At 39.6% G+C, this 22,983-nt stretch overlaps 2 protein-coding genes and 1 long non-coding RNA gene across 3 annotated transcripts in view; 2 read left to right on the top strand and 1 right to left on the bottom strand.

The window, feature by feature from the left end:
- The first annotated feature begins 2,222 nt into the window (after positions 1-2,222).
- ergic1 (endoplasmic reticulum-golgi intermediate compartment 1) lies at positions 2,223-18,942 on the top strand. Its single transcript, XM_008327251.3, has 10 exons — positions 2,223-2,382; positions 6,918-6,979; positions 10,217-10,289; positions 10,729-10,823; positions 13,719-13,843; positions 14,358-14,462; positions 14,818-14,878; positions 14,978-15,078; positions 16,126-16,248; positions 17,409-18,942. Exons 1-10 carry the CDS (start codon positions 2,363-2,365, stop codon positions 17,514-17,516), a joined length of 873 nt encoding a protein of 290 aa, XP_008325473.1. The 5' UTR covers positions 2,223-2,362; the 3' UTR covers positions 17,517-18,942.
- Positions 10,823-11,238, top strand: LOC112488152 (uncharacterized). Its single transcript, XR_003051939.1, has 2 exons — positions 10,823-10,904; positions 10,968-11,238. It is a non-coding gene; the product is annotated as an uncharacterized LOC112488152 (long non-coding RNA).
- Positions 18,182-22,983, bottom strand: part of flt4 (fms related receptor tyrosine kinase 4) — a 46,502-nt gene continuing 41,700 nt past the window's right edge. The window contains exons 23-30 of the mRNA XM_017039542.2: positions 22,698-22,820; positions 21,995-22,106; positions 21,728-21,827; positions 21,182-21,287; positions 20,979-21,100; positions 20,669-20,789; positions 20,464-20,546; positions 18,182-20,062 (exon numbers count right to left, since the gene is read on the bottom strand). Of these exons, the coding sequence (XP_016895031.1) occupies positions 19,834-20,062; positions 20,464-20,546; positions 20,669-20,789; positions 20,979-21,100; positions 21,182-21,287; positions 21,728-21,827; positions 21,995-22,106; positions 22,698-22,820 (996 nt within the window). The 3' untranslated portion in view covers positions 18,182-19,833. The remainder of the gene's footprint in view (positions 20,063-20,463; positions 20,547-20,668; positions 20,790-20,978; positions 21,101-21,181; positions 21,288-21,727; positions 21,828-21,994; positions 22,107-22,697; positions 22,821-22,983) is intronic.

The raw sequence follows: 22,983 nt of genomic DNA on the forward strand, positions 1-22,983 counted from the left end.
TACACACTACATGAGGAAGCCACGTCTGAAAACAGTCTGTACCTAAACAGTTTGTCCTCAGTGTAAATTCATCCTTCCTTGGCTCACACAGTCATGAGCAGGCGTGGGAAAGACATCAGCCAGTGTTGTATTATATTTGATGTTTAAAAAAATAATACCAAATCTTAATCTAGATTTGGGACAAACTGGAATTTTTTACCCAAATGTTTCATGTATGCTTGTTATCGTACACACATCCAAGATTATGATAAATAATATGTGTGTGTGTTTGTGTGCTAAATATGAGTCTCTGCTTTTATTTTTGATTCTCATCATTTAAGACCATAAGGAGCTGTTGCTTTCATCCAGAAAGGGAAGTGGAACAGAGGATGACAGAGCGGCATTTCCTTTGGTCTGGGGAGGCTGTCACTTGCTGTCACCACTGACTATTTACTGTCATTGTTGCTACGGACTACAACTGAGCAATCATTGGGAAAACACAGGGCTTGTCCTGTATTGGTTTATCAACACTAGACAAGAAATCAGCCAAAAACTGAAAAAACACACACCTTATATAAGGTATGTATATATATACTGTATATATATATATATAGTGTCAATATTCTGATTGTGTTGGAAAAAACATTTTATGATAGCGATAGATAGATTTTTATAATTGAAGGACTACCTTCACTAGAACACTAAAACTGGAAACACTGTATATTTTAATTGTTGATTTTTCTTCCATCAACTGTATTTATTTTTAATAGAACCAAAATATATCTACACCACACGGACATTTATCTCATCAATATTAATTTTGGCAGTGAAAACATCAGTTTTCTAAGATTTGGATAAACAAAAACCTGAGACCTCTTTGGGTGATTTTTTTGAAGTAATATCCAAATGTAATGTGTATTTACATATACTGCATTTGTATGTGTATAAATTGAATAATTGCTTCTGAGTTATTACATTCCTCGGCGTGTATTATTTAAGCCAACTATGTGATAAAGACATCTTCTCCTTTGAAAATAATAGGACATTATTATAATTACAGAAATGACACAGGTTTGTGCAGTTTGTCTTGTTCTCTGCACTGACCTCCTTTTATTGTAGCAGCCTGACAAAAGACTTCCATCTAACCTGAAGCATGACAACTTAATCTCAGGCCTAAGGCCTTGACATACATAAGACCACTTATGAACTTCATAAAGTATGGGTCACAAAGTATTGGGCTGGGGGCCACACACAGACAAACACAATTGCATTGGTTCTGACATATGTATGGACTTCCATTAATTTGGTTTATCAACACTAGACAAGCTTAAATATAGCCTAAGGCAAAGTTATGAATACAATCATGTTACTTTTCACTTTCTAAACCTTAACTATATGCCAGAATGTGCACTTAGAATTTTGCACATGAAGCACATCTGCCATGGGTTACACAAAACATTAACAGGTATATCAGTTTATGTTAAAGAATACTGATGACATTCTTAGGTGTCTTATTTTATCACCAGGTGTATCAATTTGTACTTTTTCCAGTAACATTCTGTAGACACATCAGTATGTGGAGAGAAAAACAGATTTGTACTCGTGAGCTCTCAGAATTCTGAGTCTGTAATTAGGATGTAGCCTTTTCCATTATTTGTTAAATAAAAATATGTTTTTTAAAGCCTATGCAGTGATGGTTTGATCTTTATTTCTTTTGAAATCACACATGTGCTGCATTGTCCCATGTAGATCATGTCAGAGAAGGAGAGTGAATAGAACACAATTAGAAGTGTCATCACATGTGTCAGTCAGGGTAATTTACCGTGACCCGTGAGAATACAACTGTTTATACAAAGTTTTTTTTTTTTTAATATTATTTCGACAGGAAAAGGAAAAGTCAAGTTTACACAGAAAATTTGGCGATCTAAATTGTCAGTAAGGAACTAAATAATATAAAATAACTATAAGAAAGACGTCAACAAGCTGAGTAAGGTGACATTGTAGAACATAAATAAAAGATCTACAAATAGATCGTCTTGTTTGCTTTTTACACTTATACACTTTTACACTTACACTTATTTTTCGAAAAAGTTGTACATCACAACATTAGTAAAAAAAAATCAATCAAAACAAAAACAAACATTCTCTCTCTATATTTTTTACGAGCAAACATTACACAAGAAACCTCTGGAAACCTCTGGACGGAAAGAGAATCATCGAGAACAGGAAGTAGCGCTCAACCAATCAGCTTGTGCAAAGCGTCCTAAGCTGACGTCAGCCCGGTACCGATGAACAACCGGTAGCGTTGAAGAGATCTTTGCGGGATACAGATGTTTGTAGCGTTTTGCCGATACTTATATCAGTTAAACGTCAAAACATCAACATGCCTTTCGATGTAAGGAGGTGAGTACGGCACTTCCGGTCAGTGTTTTTGTGACGTGAGGCGACTGTGGATGAATTAACAGAGGGTAGAGAGCAGTCTTTTGACTGAGCGGCTCAGAGGTGGAGTCGTGTTACCTCACGTTGTGCTTGAATGAACCTCACTGTGAGAGTTTTTGGTAGAACATCTGGACTGGAGTGATGCTCGGTGGTTCACACTCCCCTTTTGTCTGCACAAGTTCACATATTTCCCTTTACCTTCCTTATATAAGCGATATATTAGCCGTCCAAGAATGTTAGCAGGTCCTGACATGTTGAAACCAGTCGAAAACTATCACCAGACTAGGAACATTGCATTTTAAGTAAAAACTCTCAAAACTTATACTGTGTTTAAGCAAAGTTTATATGCAGTGCCTTCTGGCTTTTAAGAGAATATGTGGTTTTGTATAGCCTTGACTATCTACTAGCAACATACATTCTCATTTGAAAGTATGGATATGACCGTATTGGTGCTATCATTTTACCTACATTAAGGAATGTAGGTAAACCTTAGGGGGCGTTATTGTTATCAATATCAGTTCCATGCTAGAAGCTATTTTTCTGGAAGTGGCGTAAGATGATGCTCTATATGTCTTCCAAACCTCTATTAAAATAAAGGTTTATGACATGCTAAATAACATGGCATCTACAGTAAGTCTAATACTGCTGGATAACGTAAACATGACAGTAGACCTTCAGATATTTCTTCTTGGGTAAATAAATAAAAACAGAAAAAAGAAAACATTCAGAAACACTAGTAAGAACTTTTATGATGTCTCGAAAATTATGGCAATGGTTTTGCTTTTGTGTCTAGTTTCGTAGTTTTCTACTGTGAGCACTGGGTGTGTCTGTGGTCGAAGAATAGATACCTGATTGACACCCTATGTACTAAGTCAAAATTAATTGGAGTTGGAGAAATGGAATGTACTAAGTCAAAATTAATTGGAGTTTTTTTTCTCTCCATTGGTTTTTTGATGTAACATTTGATACAGAGATTAATGGAAAACATAGCCTACTGATGTTAGTTAACGTATAGCTTTAATAAACACTTTACTCATATGTTGTGACAAATATTGTACTCAACCCTCAGAAATGACGTAACATTTTGGCCAAGAAGACCTGATACTAGAGACAAAAGACCATTCATGTATTTAGCTAATAATATGACTTGTTTTTTTAGAGGAAGTTAGTCTCCAAAATGACATCAGTGAAAGGAGGGGACATCCTAGAGCCAGTCAATCCCTTGGTGACACCTATAGATGAACAAACTGTCTCGCTCTTATTCATACCTATTTTTTGTAAGTGTCCAATTTACCTAATCCTTAGTGAATACGTCTTATGAGAGGGTGGAAGGAAACTCATGACATAATATGCTGACAGATAATTAACCTCATTTAGCCAGGGACTTTAACTTTAACCAGTAACTTTTAATGACGTTACTGGAAACATTTCATGTACTCCAAATTTAGAAACATACATTATGATTCCCTCCCTATTTTCTTCCATCATTTTTTCCAAGGACCACTACAATTATAAGGGGCTTGGAATGCTTCAACTTTAAAATACAAATGTTCTAATTCAAATATGCTGACCTTTGACCAGGACAAGTCCAGGTAGGATCTAAACAGAATAGTGTCAGGATCCAGATCTGCACTGTTCTCTACCACTTAGAGACAAATAGACTGTCAAGACTACACAATGGCATCACAGCTGCTTTGTGAAAGAACAAGAAGTTACTTTGCTTTGTTTTGTCTAAGTAACAAATCAATAATCTTCTCAATACACATTTATAACTGTTGGCCAGCCATTAACAGCTGACAGTACAACCTCCTCAGATTCATTCAGCTTTTTCTATGGTGTATTGTACTGACAGATAACCACCTTGTGTTGAAACTGTCAACAGAGCACACCCAAATTTAAATAAAGTACAGGATGTTTGTCTAATGGACACCACGGGGTCATAACAGATACTGAGTGGTCTGTTGAAATGTTTCAGTGTGAATACACACAACACTTCCCAGCTTTAAGTTTTCTTCTAAAACTTCTTAAAAAACAAACAAAACAACAACAAAAGTTAGTTTTTTAGGAATACACATTGAGATCTCTACACTCAGCTGTGAAACATGTGTTACATCAACTGAACAGGCAATCATTTGGATTTGCAAATCCAGTAAACACCAGTCTTTGCTGCTTAAACTAAACAAACAGTGTTAGTCTTTTCCAAAGTAGGACCTTGTCCTAAGTCTGTTGTGGATTATTTGTCTTTGCATGTATTAATATTCTAAGATGCTGCTGCAATGCTGACAAACAGTAGAGATAGAATGACTGAGAACAATAACAGACCTAACAAGTACTTAATATTAATATTTCATTAACCACACAGGTCATATGCTAAGTCAGTATATGAGTCACAACTTCATCCCAGCAGTGACGGCTAACTGTTTTTATCTGACACTCAACATATTAGTCTAGATCATGAATTGACAAAAAAAAAAAAAAAAACAACCAAAAAAACAAACAACCAAATGGTTGCCTTAAGATGCGGGAGGCTGCATCTAGGCCCTAAATTAATGTGAGGCAATATGCGTTGCGGGTGAAACACTGACTCACTGTGACTCATATGGTTCATTTATTAAGCGCTCCTTCTCTGAAACGGGGCCTTGCACTTTCGCTTGATGGTGTCAACAGTGAGATATACTGGTACATGGTGTCCTCACCAGGACCAAAACATCTGTGCCTCTTCTCAGCAGACCGAGCAGTGAGACGTGAAAAAGGGAGGCGTGATGACCGTAATTCAGGAAATTACAAACGTCAACTTTAGAGGTTGAGAACCAACATTATTATTCATGAATACACTGTGTTCTGAGGGAATGAAGTTAAACACATTTCTTACTATAGTGGAAATTTACAAAAAATTCAAATAAGTGCAAATAGCCTGCTAGCTATTGAATAATCGCAAGCAAATGAGATTCTTTGAGATAAGTATTGCAAAATATGGCAAACATTAGCAGTTTTACATCAACTGTCAAAGTATTTTTAAATCTATTTGTATTGCTGGAACAGCAAGATGCAAAACATCATGTATTGAATGAATTAGTCACAGATGTTCCGCACTTATTAATTTGAAACTAATCCGAATGATGGAATCGATGGAAGTTGTGCTCAAAAGTTGTGCTAATTACAGTTGTTGGGAAGGCAGACATCTGACCTGAAGTCCCTGTAAACACATGCTCACATTGAGATGGTAATTTTTAGCTTAATATGCGCTGGTGAAATGAAAGTTTCCCACAGCGTGTTTAAATAACGACATATGTATGTACGGTGTGTCAGAGCAATGATAAGTGGATACACTGTCGAATTATTGGATATACAGTGCACATCTCTCACCCATGTGTTAAAAAAATTAGTCTGATTAATTTCACAAATGAATGAGTCTATGTTAGGTGTTAATTTTGACAGTCTTGCTTTGATGTGATGAGGAAAACGCCTTTTGGTCGTCTCTGGAGGTCAGTACTGGGTGGAGAGGATGTGTGGAAGGAGACCCTGCCTGTGCTTGTGGAAGTTAACTATTCAGGAAGTGTGTTACAGCCCAAGTTATTCCAATCATAAAACAAACGCCACACCATGCGTCCCCCTGTGTGCTCTCTGCCCTATATATTCTGCCAGGCCCTGCTATTTGTGCACAGTGATCTAACACAGTAATGGGCCGGGGGTGCAGTTAGTTGAAGATAGAAGATATATTGATCAGTGATAAAGAGGAGATGAAAGCAGTCTGGCTGAGGTGTTTGGATACAGGGTCATGGGCTGTGGGTAAAAAAAAGAAAAGAACAGGAGCTCAATGCTATTTCTCTAAAGATCTAAACATCCCAAAGAGATTTGAGTTTTTGTATTCTGAGGATGTGAAAAGAACAAGAAGTGAGTATGTTAGGAGAGTAAAAGAAAAAAAAAGTGGGTGGTGTTTTTGAAGTGATGGAGTTAAGCGTTCAGGTCACTACACTGCCCAAGAAGGACATACACGAGATCACCCAAAGTCAAATAGTTTGAAACAGAGTTTGTCCTAAACAGGCAATAATAATTATTCACTTTGTGTTTATAGGTTGTAATACGCTTTTCTCCATTTGTGTCATCATGGCGTCAGTGGGACTTGATCCGTTTCTGCTGTTTTTGTCTGGTCACTTACTGCCAAGAAAATCAAACAAAGCATTGTGTACATAGGATTGTGTGAGTTACACTTGGCTTTGTGTTTTCCCGTGTATATTGTACATGCAAGTTTTTTTTTTGGGGGGGGGTGTCACGCTGCGAATACACGACACACGTACATTCAAAAGAAGAAGGAGAGATTGTGTGTCTTGGTGTGTGTTGTGTAATAGCAGTGGTCCACAGCCAACATTCCACCTCACTTCTGTAATATTGCACAGCCTTATGGGTACAGAATGTGCTTCTTTTCACAGCTCACAGTGTTTACATTTGCCTTTCCCCCCTCACTCATTTCCTTTCCCCTTTTCCCTTTCTCTCCTCAGATTTGATATCTACAGGAAAGTGCCAAAAGATCTCACCCAGCCCACATACACAGGCGCTTTCAGTGAGTACTTCTTCACACCCGAGTGGCAAAATACAAGCTTCTGGGTTTTTTTTTTGTGTGTGTGTTGAATAAACAAATTTAAGTCATTTTAGTGTCTGTGGTTAAATATGCTACAATGTGTCAAAGCCTTTCTTCAAATTCCATTGAATGAAAACTGTTACTCCCTTAAAAAGTTTTATGCTTTTTGATAAAAAAGTACAATCCTTATCTTTTTTTTTTTTTACCCCGATGTTTAAACATGTATTCCAACAGCTGCACCTTAAATATACTTATTAGTACTTGACCCAGAATATTGTATTTAGGTTTGTTCTCATCTCTTAAAACTGATTAATCACTCACACCGGCTGTTCATGTTCTGTAATAACATGTTCCATTGTTCCAGGTCGGCCTAAAATGGCGCGTTCTTCCTGTTCGTGTGTCTAATGACCTGTCATTCATGCGTCCTATTTTTGCAGCTGATGTATTTGTAGTGACTACCACAACCTGTCCTAGAAAACATGGCCAAATATCTGTAAACAAAGGTGTGGCATGACAGCACTTATTTTTAATTGCCTTCTCAAGTAATTATCCAGCAATCATACATAATTAGATCATTCTTTCAACATAAACAGAACTTGACTCCAAATCTTATTTTAAACACATAACAAGGACAACAGTATTAATACTGAGGCATTTTTGTCCATGTGACATTTAAAATAATATGTATAGCAGGTTTGTTTATGTTCATTAACGACGTTTAATCTGAGTCTTCAGCTAACTTTAGTTCGGTTAACTAGTTAATTAACTTACTGACATTTTTTGTTTTTCATGAAACACATTTTCAGGGAGTCTACAGGTCAGGGAGGAGGAGCTTCATGCTCAGTGCTGACCCACTAAAGTAATCATAGTCATCAAATGAAACTGCATACTTCCCACTTAATTTTAAAATCACACCTAATTAGATGTTAACTGATGAGTGGGACTTGAATCACTCCCTGCTCAGTGAGCTGGTTTCACAAACAGGGAGGAGATGACAGCTGTATTTCAAGTATCTCCCTGTCCCAAATACTGAGGGGCATCTTGACAGATCAGTACTTGTTTTAGCACAGCCAGTATGGTAAGAATGTTAATAGACACACACACTGTTATTGCCAAACACACTTTAAAAAAGTCTTAAGTTGCAATCTGTGTGCTTTCCTGCCAGGTCATGTGTTTCCTGTTTGTCATTAGCATGTCAGAGATGAAACTGGGATTGTATTCATTACTCACATCTTGTACGAGTAAAAAAAAAAAAAAAAAAAAGGGGGAGAAGAAAACAATTAATGGCACATTCTTGGATCCGTCACTCACTAGTTGTGAGGTTATTCATCGATCAGCTGATGAAGGGCGTGGAGACTGGTCAGCTGATGACAGCATGGGTGGAATCTGTGAGATCAATAGATGGTGAACAGTTCCAAACACATTTGTGGATGACAGGGAGGAGTGGGAGTCTATTAAAGGTACACACAAAACGGTTCCCACAGGCCGCGAGGAAGTTCTTCCTGCATACAATCTACTCCCTTCCTGTCTCCTTCCTCTGTCTAGTGTTGAGGGCACGCGGTTGATTTGTATGTTGAAGAACTCAGCTGGAGCTACGGCTGTTTTGCTAACGTTTTGATTTGTGAGGTTCAGAGGCAACTAGAAACAGGCGGACAAAAGGTCAAATATTTGACCCTGTCTGCTTTTGTTATTTTGGTTTAGGGTCACATTCCTTTGCATGTGATTTTTATGGTACTTACTTTAAACAACACCGCTGTTTTCTCTGTTATGGTTCTTTCTTATCACAACACACTGTGAAGCCAAGACTATTACCTGTTGGATGTGTTTTAAATCATGATTGAACACAGTTGAACATAACAGTAAACAATAATAAAAAAAAAAACTTTTGGTTGTATTTTTTTTGGTCTTCAGCTGATCTGTGGATAAAGTTATAATAATGTAGAACAAAAAGCAGACCAAGAAATAAAACCGTTTCTTAGTTTCTTTTTTGTCATCTAACCACTGTGTGTAATGGGTTTACTTTGGGGTTAAATGAAAAAAGAAAAAAAAGGCAAACAACCATGATGTACTAATGAATCACTTGCTCAGGGCTGGAGCAGTTGCAGTCGATTACTCTCATATTTCGTAATCCCCTCACACAGTTGCACTCTTGTGGCTCAACAGGCCTTGGATGAGCCTGAATGGTGACCTGTGTGTCATAGTGACACTCCCAGTTGTTTGGTGGTTAAACATTAGTTTATGTAAAGCCTCTGCCAGCCGCAGGTTTGGCAGTGACGCCATGACGACCACAAGGTCATGTGACGGTGTGCGCCTGGGAGACAGTTGTCATGTAAACACGTCTCTCGTGCTGAGTGCAGTCTTTCTGACCTCAACTCCTGCCGTACCGTGGCAGATAGGCCACAGCTTCGCCGACACCGCTCAGACTTTTTCCATATTTATCTCAAACACATGATGAGTATCTTTTGGCGGATCATTTTGACACATGAAAGGAAACAGACAACCTGGCTGCTTCCCTTTTTTTCTTTTCAACCAGACTTTATCTTGGCTCAGACTGAAGAAACACCTTATAGTTAACGTTGACTTTCCTAATCTGGTCTTGATCTAACTTTCTTTTTTCTTTTTTTTCTTCTTTCGAAACTGTTTGTGGTCTGGTTGATAATGTATCTCATGACTTTTCAGGTGTAGACAAGCCCCTTATGGTATGCAAGGGTATTGCAGGCATTTCCAATTATTTAATTTTGACAGCTTTAACACACACCTTATGGGAGATTTCTAGAACTAAATCAATTAAATTAAATACAGCCCATGTGTTATTTATTAAATTTGAAAAAAAAAAGCCCAAGGTGGACACGAGAACAACGGTTGGAACCCCATAGACTAATGAATCAGTAAATCTCTTTGTAGGTTGGGTATAGCATGATCTCACCTCTTTTGATGCAGATATGTGGTAATGGCCGCCTGCAGTGTTTATATTAAATGTGTAATTAGTGCGGAAGAATCCCTTAAAACCTGCCTAATGGCAGATTTAACACTGCCAGTAAAAGAGCTAATAAGGAAACTATGTTACGGCCGATGTGATCTCACTAATGTCAAGGCTCTTAGGTCAGATCGCCCTACGTTGGTTGCGGCACCTCCTAAAGTTTGAGAGCAACGTGAAGTCATCAGTGACTTGACTTTAAATGTGATCATCTGTCTAACTTCCTTCCTCTTTGCCCACAGTTTCCATCCTCTGCTGTGTCTTCATACTCTTCTTGTTCCTGTCTGAACTGACGGGATTCATAGCCACTGAAATGTACGTATCACGCCGTCACACCCTACTGAAAACAAAAAAAAACTCCTGTGTTTCTCACAACTTCCTGTAGCCAAAACACAACATTGCTGCTGTCGTAACACACAATCCAATCTGCCGTCAGAAATATACTTCATCAACGTTATTGCCCACATTATGAGATATTCTGCCGTGGCCCCAGTTATTACAGGAAATTGGCACTGTGTTTGTGTGGTCGTGATGGCGTCTTGATGGTGTGTACACGTTGAAGAAGGAGAGACAGGAAGGAAGTGACACAGAGATAAACAACTGTCTGTCCTCGCAATTTTCACAAAGGATGAACCTGTGCCCATTAACACGTCGTCTGAGGAGGGAATGACTCTCTTCCCTTTTAACCGACGACGTTGTTTCATCTGTTTTTTACGTCATCTAACCTTTTTCTTCTCTCTGCGGCTCATTGCAGTGTAAATGAACTCTATGTGGATGATCCTGATAAGGACAGTGGTGGGAAGATAGATGTGAGTTTAAACATCAGTTTGCCAAACTTACACTGTGATTGTGAGTATATACAAACATATACACACATACACACGACCTCACCTTTTCTTTGCATCACACTCCCTTTTTGAGTATGTACAGGTGTTTGACGTAAAACTGAACTTCAACTTCAAGGTTTTTAAGGTTTGAAAAATTAACTGGGAGGTGTTTGACGTAAAACTGAACTTCAACTTCAAGGTTTTTAAGATTTGAAAAATTAACTGGGAAATAACAAAAGAAATCCACACACAAATCCTGTTCCACCCCAAAAAATAATAGCTTAAACGTGTGAGCTTATGTTACAAAAGTTTGTCCAGCAAAAGTAAGTCTAGAAAAGACAGATAAGATGTCATTAAAAAATGACATCGTATCTAAGACAAACCAAAAATTGCTAAAGGTTAGCTAAACTTAGATGAATATTTCCAAAAGATTCCTGACCAAGAATTAGCTACACAAAGAGTTTTAAACACGCTGTAAGAAGACTTGCTAAAGCTAAAAACTAGCCTCGAAGCATGTGTCAAATCATAACAAAAAGTTAGCTAGCCAATGGCTAAAAAAATCTAATTCTATTGTAAACATAGCAGCTAAGATATGCCAAAAGACTAGTGGAGGTTAGTGCAAAGTTAGCAAAAAACTTTCCAATACAGAATAGCACGTTATCTATCTCTCAGCCAGCACTGGCTATGAAGTCTGGCCACTGTTTATGTTTCCTTTTCTTTATCAGACACCATCAGATTTCTCCCTCATTTAGCACAGCATTCTAGCAAAAGATAAAAACAAAAAAAAAAACAGAGACAGTGGTAAATAATGGTTTGTTTACCCTGCTTTGTTGTAGCCTTCTCCCTAACGACCCTAACCAGCCAAAGCCGTGTTTGATCTTATACTGACCCACAGCTGTGTTCTGGGTTTGCTGTTCATTCTGTTGGCTCATCTGCCATACCTCTTTGTTGGAAGGGGGGCGCAGGCGCAGGCGTAGACCGTCACTGGGTTATTTTCTCCTCATGACTCTGCTCAGAAACTATGCCCAATGACAAATCTCACACACATCGGTGAGAAAACGCACTGGCCTATTCATTTTCAAAGACATCCAAAAATGGTGAAGCCAGTAAAAGCTGGTGTGGAAATGAGGTCCAGATTTGTGTGTGTGATACAGAGACCGAAGCCCACGGACACACAGCTGCGGAGCACGTGTGTTGTTCATGCTGAACTCACACCAAGGTTATCACCTGCCATTTACATCTGTAGCTCTCTGTGCCTGTTCATATGGTCTTTTATCATTTAACTCTTTGATTCCTGCAGAAATATGGGTCAATCTAAAGAATACTAAACATATAAACCAAACATACTGGTTTGAAGTTGTTATTGTAACCCAAATACCAAACATCCTAAAGTATGTCAACCTGCTGGGTGGCTCTCTGTTTGTCACTAAACAACATTTGAGGTTAAAAGGCTTAACTCATTGTCTACCGCTGATATTTCTTTTTTCTTAATATCGCACATGTTGCTGCTCCACCCTCCCAACAAAAAACGTCATGGTAGACATCTGGGGGATGGGTTAGCGTGTGTGTGTGTGTGTGTGTCTGGGTAAATATAAATATCTCGTATTAACTCATAAGAGAGGTCTGGGGGAGAAGGGTGCAGGTGGGTCAACCCACCCCCCCTGCTTAAAAAAACCCCACCTTTAGATGGTTTTCTCATCAGACCCAGCCGAGTCCCCGGTCTAAAGTCATTCAAAACTCTGCTGAAACCAGAGTGTGAACTCAGAGTTTTGTCAAAATTTGAAAAAACTTTGAGAGTTGTCTAGTACTTCCTCAGCTCAAGCGTTAGAATGTGTTCTTTAAATCATCAGTATTTTCCAGACCAAGAAAAGAGAAAAAGCCCAGTCATCATGAAAACCCTTTTTCACTATTTATCACTTCAGTTTGGCTCCACGGTTTCAATGCTGAACACCGTCTCCCACCACTGACCTTTCGGGTTCCCCGGTCTTGATTTGTGACTTCATGGAAGGTTGAGACGAATGTAATAATAATAATAATAATAATATGTCACTGCCCACTCAGACAGACGCAGATACGTGTTCTCTCCTGCACTTTGAAATGTCTTAAAAAGGAGAAATGGAAGCTCTCCCACTGACAAACGCAGATTTGTGTACTATATTTTGAGGTTAGGGTGGAAAGGGGAGGGGGTGGCAAGTGAAGTTTGAATCTTGAATATCAAAGGTCAGACAGAGGCAGTGTGGAGCAATGCACTACTGGCCAACACTTGACACTGCAGCATCTGAAAATAGGCCACAGTCCATGTGCCAGTGCACAGAAGCCTGCAGGGACTGCTGGTGGAGCTGGGTATTCATGGGTGAGAGAAGATGGAAAAACACAGATGGACTGAAACGGGTTGTTTAGTCTCTGTGTGTGTTTACTTTGTGATCCATGCTGAGGGTTGAAAATACAGACTAGAAATAGAGGTTTTAGCTGTTGATAACCAGCAATGGTTGATAGTTAGTTATTGTTTTCAGTCAAAGATGAAGAAAATAAAATAACAAGTCACTGTTGTATCCCCCACTGTGGCACAAATAAAAGGAAATAATACATTTTGAAATTAATTTGCCCGCCTGTGTCCCATCCTATGATAGCTTTTTACCCCTCAGAGGAACGCGACCCACATTTTGAGAACTAGTATTCTAATATAACACAATGAATGAAACACATACTGGTGAAAACCAAAAGACACAGTGATGGAGCTGATGTTAATAAAATAATATTTCAACTATATTTCTATTTCACAGATACTATTCAAAATGTTATTTTGTTATAATCAGTGATGTTTTGACCTAAATGTCTGTGAACTGCTTTTCTTTGTTTTAGTTACATCTTTTCATTTACGTGTTTTTAAATTATGTCCTGTTTTTTCTTTCCTCAGTGGTGGGTTTGGACATCCAGGATGAGATGGGCCGCCATGAGGTTGGTCACATTGACAACTCCATGAAGGTCCCTTTAAACCACGGCGCTGGCTGTCGCTTTGAGGGAGAGTTTACCATCAACAAAGTAAGTCTTCGTCACACAGGGAAGTCTGGGGCTTCATACACTCAGAAAAAAAACTTTGTGTGTGTAGATTTATGAACTTATCAGATCAAATGTCAAACTTGAACTCTTTTATTGTGTGTTTGCCTTAGACGACCTGCTTCTTTTCTGAGTCCAGTGAGCTGCCCCCGCCCCTTCTGTTTCATTTAAGTTGTGTTAAATCTAGATCTCGAGGTCTCAGTTACTGGCTGTGTGAGTCCCTTTGATCCCACTGTCACGCTTTGCGTCATACTTTCCGCTGCATTTAAATAAATAACCTCATGGTTGTACATTTAACACCTTAACTCCTGGGATAATTGCAAATGTGTGACAAGCATTCAACTGGGTTGATTTGTGTTCCGGAGGCACAGGACATTTAGTTTCCGATGCAGCTTATGCTTTCAGACGGGGTCGTTAGGTAAATGTGTTACATGTGTATGTGCATGTGCTCGTGCTGTTTCTCAAGTCCTCAACCCTCTTGTCATCTGTCCGTCCTCAGGTACCAGGAAACTTCCATGTTTCCACACACAGTGCCACCGCGCAGCCACACAACCCTGACATGACCCACACCATCCACAAGCTGGCGTTTGGGGAAAAGCTTCAGGTGAGCCAAAAAAAATCACCTGTGGTGATCAACTGGTACTTTAGGTAGTACTGAAAATACAACATGTTCTCCAGGCTTTTAATTTGATAGACATCTTCATTAAGAGAGAACCTGTTTTCTTTTTTCCTTTTCAAAATAAAACACCTCCCACTGTGACACAAATATTAATGTTTTTTTCCTCTGTGGGCCGGTACTGATGGCCCAGAACCCTGTTAAGTGGTGATCAACTGGTACTTTAGGTAGTTCTGAAAATACAGCAGCGTCCATGTCTTAACAAAGACACGCACACACACACCACAGCACGTAGACTCTTTTATAACAAGGAGTGGACGCCTGTCTCTCTGTTTTCACACAGGTACAAAAAGTACAAGCTGCCTTCAACGCACTGGGAGGGGCCGACAAGCTCTCATCCAATCGTACGTACACACACACTCCTCACGTTCTCCACACAGTTTTAATCACCATCATGTCAATGTTTGGACCTTAAACACAATTTCCAAAAACTCTTTCTGCAGCTCTGGCCTCACACGACTACATACTGAAGATTGTGCCCACAGTGTATGAAGATCTCTCAGGCAGACAGAGATTCTCCTACCAGTACACAGTCGCCAACAAGGTGCTGTATGGTTGTGTCCGTCATCTACTACAGGTTCCTTATTTCTCAGAGATGTGAGGCTGAGTCATCATAGAGACAACCACGAATACGTAGTGGTCAATTTAGAGTGAACAATTTACCCAAACTAAATTCACTTCTGTTGAAGTTAGTGTTAGTCACAGTTCTGTTAAACATGACATCATGACTGTCTGTCATTGTTTTAAAAAAAAAAAAGTTCTTGTCGCAGTTGGTTTGTTTTGTTTGCCAGAGATTGTACAATGATGAGGAAACCGCTGGGTACAGGCGCCAGCGTCATTACCAAAATGAAGCCGACTTCAGCACAGATAGCCATGAGTGACGCACCTAAACCTTATCAGGTGTTTGGCTATAATAAACCGAGTGCTGTAACAGGGTCAGTCTGTTGCGTGTCTGTCCTAATTCTACCGACCACCCACATGTGAAAACATGACCTAAATATTAGCGAACCATAGACAGTTCCTAGAACTGTGCCGACTGACGGCTGCGTTTGGAGTTTGATGTTAAAACAGTGCAGTTTGGGCGTGAAGCCGAGAGGATGAGGGTCTGAGTCAGATCCAACGTTAGAGCGTAAATACAGGTCCAGCAGGGGCAGAAGTCAGGACTTGAACCTGAGAAACTGCACTCAGAAGTGGACAAGATGTTGATTTTAATTAATTAAATACAAATAAAAAGAAGTGATATGTACATATATGTATAAACAGTACACGTAAGTATATGTATAAGTCTGTTTCTTTTAGTTTAGTTTTAGTTCTTTCAGTGTACATAAATCTACATGTATGTATTTATATATGTATTTACACATACATAAGTATATATACAGTATTTTCTCTCCTAAATATATATTTTAATGCACCAATATGGTTAAATGTACTTTCCATTGAGTACTGAACCTGATCCTGATATTTGTCATTCTAAAAGAATTTGATGACGTTAAATCGTCAGACACTCGTGGCTTTTACGTTTTTTTCTTAAGCAGTAAAACAAACAAACAAACAAAAAAAAACACATTTGTTTTATTAACTTCCACAGGAGTATGTGGCTTACAGCCATACGGGCCGAATCATCCCAGCCATCTGGTTCAGATACGATACGAGTCCAATCACAGTCAAATACACAGAGAGGAGACAGCCCTTCTACCGCTTCATAACAACAGTGAGTGATTTCACCTTTGGAATTTTCCAGAAATAAATGATGAATTTTGGTTGTCCTTTTTTTTAATTTTTTTTTTAACATTTTTCTTCACTGACTCTGTGTGTTGTGGAATTCACCACATCATTAGGAACTCTGACTGGTGATACAGTCAGGAGTGAACAAGGCTCCTTAGCTGATGAGTTAAACCATTAGTTTTCTTTGTGTGACGTGTTATCGTGACCTAAGGCGGAGGGGGATGAAGACACTGTGTGTGTGTGTGTGTGTGTGTATGATATGATTGTTAGTCATTGTTAAACACTGTGAGTCACTGTTAAAGCAGCAGCGTGTGTTGTGAGTGCTGCTGGATGACACTGCGTTCTTCAGTGTCAGTGTAGTTTATTGTTATGAGCCCAGTTGACATCAGCTGATTTGGAGAAGTTTATAACCCGTGGAAAAAGACAAAAAAAGAAGCTTTTACAAACATGTCCAAAGTTCAGCCCTGGGGCCCAGTCTTGGTTCATGGACATGTTTTATGTGGCTGCTTCAATTTAATGGAACACTGGCCGTGTAAAAAAAACAAAAAAACAACATTAACTGCTGTTGTTTTATTGGTCTTTGTTTTATAGGCATTTTTGTATGATTGGCAAACTTTAACATCATTTCAGATGTAATCTTTGTTTTTTTTTAGTTAATGTTTTCCTTTTTTGGTTACTTGTAGTAGCTGTTTCTTTTGTTGGGCATTTTTAATGTTTTATATGTGATTTTTCTTTTTTTCAACTTTGAGAAAAAGCCTACTTGGTTTGCTAAGGAGTCTTTTTATGCGTATTTTCCAGGTTTGTTAAATTTAATATGACCATTTTTGGCTTCCTTTTATTTAAAAGGCCATGAAATGCCAGATTACTAGCCCACCCTCCTCAAGTTGTATCCACACCTGTAGCTATATTTAACATATTTTAGCCTTTTTATTTAACATTTAACATTATATTTAACATATTTTAGCCTTTTTATTAAACATTTAGACAGATTTTTACCAAGTAGCGGGAGCTAACCATAACATCAGAAAAAAACAAACAAAACAAATGTGTTTAATAGACAGCTGTTAAAGCATGTGTCTCAAATACCAGTAGCTGAGATGCTAATGTGGCGTTCGGGGACTGATTTGTGCTTCTTGATTTCCCCAGATCTGTGCCATCGTCGGAGGGACGTTCACAGTGGCGGGCATCATCGACTCTTGCATATTCACTGCCTCGGAGGCCTGGAAGAAGATCCAGATCGGGAAGATGTCATGAGGATCACTGATCCCCCGCTCCTCCCCTCCCCCCAGCACATCTTTATTTATAAGTACAAAGTTGCTAGCCCGTTAGCTAAATCTAGTTCTGCCCCAAACAACTTCCTTGTGGAGATTTTATGACTCTGACCAATGAAGTCACTCTGGCACCCGATGTAACCACCAGGCCTTACGCCACCGCCGCGTCTCAGTTACTGAAGTTCTTCTCAGGCTCCACGCCGTGACGCGTGGACACGGACTATCACATGTCCACTTCCTGCTTTAACAGAACCACCGAGGAGGAGAGGAGAGCCATTCAGCTGCAGTGGAGATAAAGTGCAACGTATTGTGTGTCAGGGTTCCACTGGTGTGGGTGAAGGCTGGTAATTTTAGAATGAAGGGGAGAAAAAAAAAACCCAAGAAAAACAAAAAACAAGAAGCTGGTGTCTGTGCTGACATTTAATGATTTAAATGTGACACTGTGTCTCTGTGTTTTCAATATGAGGGAACATTTAATGTCATGGTTTCAATTGTCTTTAATACCAAAATGCATTATTTACCATTTCCTACTTTTAGACCGGTGGAGTGGTGGAAGAGAAAATCACTTTAATTTTGCTGTGTTTACTTTTCTAAGAAATCTTTATTTGAAGGTAGTGATTTTTTTTCTGTATTGTATTTTGGGTTTGGTCTAAAAAAAAAAGGTTTTCATTTGTTTCCTGCCTTTTTATTATGCAGTATTTAGACTGTGCCTTTGGTTTACTCCGTCTTGAAGGATCCGTCTTGATTCAGTCTGTTTAATTTGATATCAGTGGCTGACACTAAAACCAGTCTTTTTTGGTTCTTAATTGATAAATCCATAGTATTTGTAGCAATGGTTTCTGGGATAGTTTGTTTTCTTTTATTACAGGAAGCAATGGCCGAAATGCAAAACTGTCTGTCTGAAATTTTTTGTCTTTTTTATTTCTGGCTAATCTTGAAAATACTTTAGATCAACAATAAATAGATGGATGAGGGATAAAAAAAATGTGTTAAGCCTAACAGCACTGTGTGGTAGTAGCATTACTTCTGTAAAATACTGCAATGAACTGAAATATGTTACAAATACCACTTATATCCTGTAGGTATTAGGTTATTTTGGCCGCAGAAAATACTGGAATTATGATTGAAAAAAATATATTTCTTTTTTCAATGCCAAAGTACATGTTATTATGAATGTAGTTTTTATTTTCTGGTACTTGTATGTACTATCAAGGATTATTTTATGTTGGGCGTAAGTGTTGTTTTTGTTGTTGTTGTTGTGTTGTTGGGAGATAGTACTACTGTGTGCAACTCTATGGTGGAGGAGTGTAAGAACTAGGGAAGGTCAGTACTGGTGTTTCCTCCGTAAAGGCTCGACCGTCGTCTGTAGTGATGTGTTCATCAAATAAAGGCTCCGTAGGAGAAACCGACATTTGTACATTTTGTTTATTCAGATTGTTGAAAATCACAGATTGAAGTGTTTGGTGGTGATTCAGTGACAGGTCTGTGCACCAACTCCATCCACCAACACTTCCCAACAATCATTCATAGAGAACGAGACCTGACCTCTGGTTGTGTAACCAACTCGGCTGCAATTGTGTCTGAGTAAACTGGACTTTGTTCTTAGAGACAACCCCCTCCTCCCCCACCCCCAACCTCACTCACACCAGCCTGCAGTAGGTCAAGGTGTGAGTGAGTGTTGAGCAGCCTGACGTCCAGCTCTGATAAGCAGTGGTTAGGGTGAGTCAGTCGCTCTACGTCCCTCTGTTTACTGTCGTCCCTCTTTCCTCCCTCATGGTGTCACCTGTCCACAAGTGTCCACTCTGTGACACAGACCCTCACGAATATCTGTCTGTTTCAGTAAAAGCTTCACGGTTGTGACGCTGTAGCTCAGTAATGACCCCTCATTTGTCACAGCAGGTTTGAGGAGAAAAAAAAATTAAAAAAATCCCATTAGTCTCAGAAAGAACAGCGAGTGCTAATTATTGTGCGATTTTCCATACGAGTCACGATTGTACAAAAATAGAGAAGTAGAATACTCTGTGTATAAAAGATCAAATATAAATGTGTGTGGGGGGGGGGAACTAAGTCTAGCATGTGTTTTATCATAATGCTGCCACCCAGTGGCTAGTTGGAGAAACACGAGATACACGAACACAGAGCTTGCTGTGTTTGTCCAGGCAGCAGCCTGAGAGAACAAATAAAAAAAACTGAGATGAGTCGAGGTCAGTTCTGGTCACGAGGATCAGTGACCTGATCATAAATGGAGGACTAGTGACATATGAGCACTTTACTACAGTCACGCCGCATCTCTGCCACGGTTAGACGTTGGAGGAGGCGAGGCAGGGAGGAGAGGCGTCCGTGGAGGAGAAGAAGTCGCAGAAACCCTCCTCTGACAGATGCCCGTACTCGTTGTTGTAGAAGGTCTGCCCCGACAGCTGACTGAAGAAGTTGGGATGACGCCACGGCTCGTTACTGCTGATGCCGCTCCAGCCCAGAGAAGCACGGGAGGCGGTGAGGGGCTCAGTGCTGCTGCTGCTGCCCATCCGACTGGGGGGAATTAATGTATTAATACTTTATGGAGGAGTGGCATCTATACCAGTGTTTCCCAAACTTTTTTTTCTGGGGACCTATATTTTAAAATCCTGAGAAACACGATGCAAGATGACCCAAAAAATATATCTTTTGACCCACCTGAGGGTCGCGACCCAGTCTTTGGGAAACAATGGTCTATACAGACTTCCATCTACAACCAGGACTTCTATGGAAACTGTATTGCTGATGTGCCCCCCCCAAACCCTGCTCCAGAACCATACACAAACAAACTTCCTACAGATATAGTTGTCACCAGGGCTCAAACCAGTGACCTTTGTGCTGTAAGGCAAAAAGCACAGACCACTCTTCCACTGTGAGCCCTCCACCGAATTTAACATTTTGTTAATAAAAATCACCTTTTTGAACTGACGCCATGCTTATGTTCAATTCTCTCAAACTCCTCGGAGGACAGAACCATCCCACTGTCCGTCTGGTTGTCCTGGGGGGACACAGTTCCACATCGTGGGGTTAGAAAGACTTTGATAACATTATCCGAGGGGAGAATTCTCAAAGACCAAAATGTCAGCAGCCAGTGTTGGATTTCCAGAATATTCTGCTTACTTGAGGAGCTTTTTGAGGGAGCATCTCCTGGGGCGACTCCTCAAATGTCTTCACCCTGGGCTGGCAGATTTTAGAGGGTCCCACAAACACACAGCCCGCAAAGGGCACGCAGTTATAATACCTGCTCCAGAAGAAAAAAGAAACTCTTATCAGATCAACACAAAATAGAGACTTCAGATGAATTCAGTCTAGTTTTAATAACCCTCTCTAAAATAAAAATAAAAAGGCTAATGCTAATGCTACTGCGGATAAAAATAAAACGGCTAATGCTACTGCGGCTGCGGCAAGTTGTTGTACTCAGTGGGGACACCTGGTGGGGAGTGTGTTGCAGGTCATTCTGAGCTCCTCCTCAGAGGGAGGTCGAGATGACGCCTGTGAGAATCCGTCGTCGGAGCTTTGTGAGTGGTTCAGAGGGATGTAGTCCTTCCCATCCTGAAGGAATCACGGCGTTAATATAGATGGAATATATTTTTAAATATTTTTATTTGTCAGTATTTGACTGTTTAAACTTGCAGGTGGACTGTCGTCCTGCAGCAGGTCTCCGAGGATCTGCACCAGAGCAGGAAACGTCGGTCTTTCCTTTGGTTCTCCCTGCCAGCAGGCGAGCATGATTCCATATCTGCCAGCAGAGGGCAGCAACATCACAAAAAAGGTCAAGAGTAAAACATCGACGCCTTTCAGTATGAATGTTTTCTGTCGCTGGCAATTAAACAAAAGTAAATCAAAATGATCGCAGACAAATCGGAAAAAAAATACTTTGGGAAATAAAAAAAAACAAACAAACAAAACAACAATCCACATTTTCTTCTTTTCTACAGGCTGTGTTTCCAGTGGAGAATTCCTTACATATATGGAATTCTGGAGGGTTATTTGACACCTGGCCACACGTTCGTATTGCGAATAAAACCTCAGACTAAAGGTTTTTGGAGACACTTGTTTTAGTTACTACAAATGAGAAACCTTTTCAACGGATCTTTTTAACCTTTAGATCTGTTTGACTGAACTCTCATATGTGAATATAAATGAGTAGAGAATGAATGAATCAAGGCTTATGTTTACATTTCAGGGGAGGCAGTTTCTGGCGATCGCATCCTGACTCCGTCTTTCAATCGTTTGCAGAAATCCTCATCGATTTGAACTCCGGGGTAAGGAGATGCACCTGCAAGAAGCCAAAAAAGGGGCATCTGATGTTTCAGATATAAATTTTAAAAAAAAACTCCTATGGTTCAGATGTGGGGTTAAATAAACATATACAGACAACTTGAATTTTTTTTTCTCTCCCCACTTTCTTCAAAGAAACAACTCCGAGGTGATTTGTGTCATTACCCAGAGAAAAGATTTCCCAGAGCAGCACTCCAAATGACCACACATCACTCTGGCTGGTGTAGAGTTTGTCAAAAATACTCTCAGGGGCCATCCACTTTAAAGGCAGGCGGGCCTGGGAGAGCAGGGAGAGAGAGAGGGAGAGATGGGTGTGTGTGTGTGTGTGCTTCAACAAATATTTGGTAAATTGTTGAAGCAGTACGACAAACAACGGCAGGTAGACATATATGTCCACATGTCCAACAATGACAATTTTTTTAACATGGTAAAATGTCACGAAAAATAAGCCAAAGCGTAACTCAAAATTTAGCGTCACAGAGATGGTGGAATTTAGAAGAACATGTTGAGAGTTTCTTTCAAAACTCCTCAACAATATTCATTAGTCAATGTTTTCAATGTCATCCCACCATCTGTGCAAATAACATGTGTATGGTCAGTGTACCAGAGCAACGACAAAGAGTCTCATTCTGCCCAAGGTGTCAAAAAGTTACAATTTAAACTCCAATCCCACAAATTAATTAAAACAATATTTAATCTAAGTGTTTGATACATTTTCAACAGTGCAGAGAATTTTTTTATCAATAAAAAACCCCCCAGTGTTTTAAATAAAGTTTTGGGGGATTAGGGGTATGAAGATGGCAGAAGTTTCCAGAAAAAGTTTTGGAACCTCTGCCCTAAGACGTGGCGGAGGTGAAGGTTGCCTTACGTTGCCTTTCCTGACGTAGTCGGGGTCTTTGTATATATCTCGGGCCAGACCAAAGTCACAGATCTTCACAATGTTGTTTTCTGACAGGAGAATGTTCCGGGCTGCCAGGTCTCTGTGGATACACTGTGAATATATACGTACACACAACTGACAGTTGAAACACCGACAGGATTTGAAGCAAATAAAATCAAAGTTTTTAAATATTGTGTTGCCCACAGTGTGGTCTGGAGTGTGTCTGTCTCAGTGTGTGTGTGTGTGTGTGTGTGTGTGTGTCTGCGTGAGGTGG

This window comes from Cynoglossus semilaevis, chromosome 15 (assembly GCF_000523025.1).
Source record: "Cynoglossus semilaevis isolate Cse_v1.0 chromosome 15, Cse_v1.0, whole genome shotgun sequence".
NCBI lineage: Eukaryota > Metazoa > Chordata > Actinopteri > Pleuronectiformes > Cynoglossidae > Cynoglossus > Cynoglossus semilaevis.

Coding starts and splice junctions, on each gene's coding strand:
- ergic1 (XM_008327251.3), top strand. CDS start 2,363: ATGCCTTTCGATGTAAGGAG. Junction 14,879..14,977: donor CGACAAGCTCTCATCCAATC/GTACGTACACAC, acceptor CTCTTTCTGCAG/CTCTGGCCTCACACGACTAC. Junction 16,249..17,408: donor TCTACCGCTTCATAACAACA/GTGAGTGATTTC, acceptor TGATTTCCCCAG/ATCTGTGCCATCGTCGGAGG.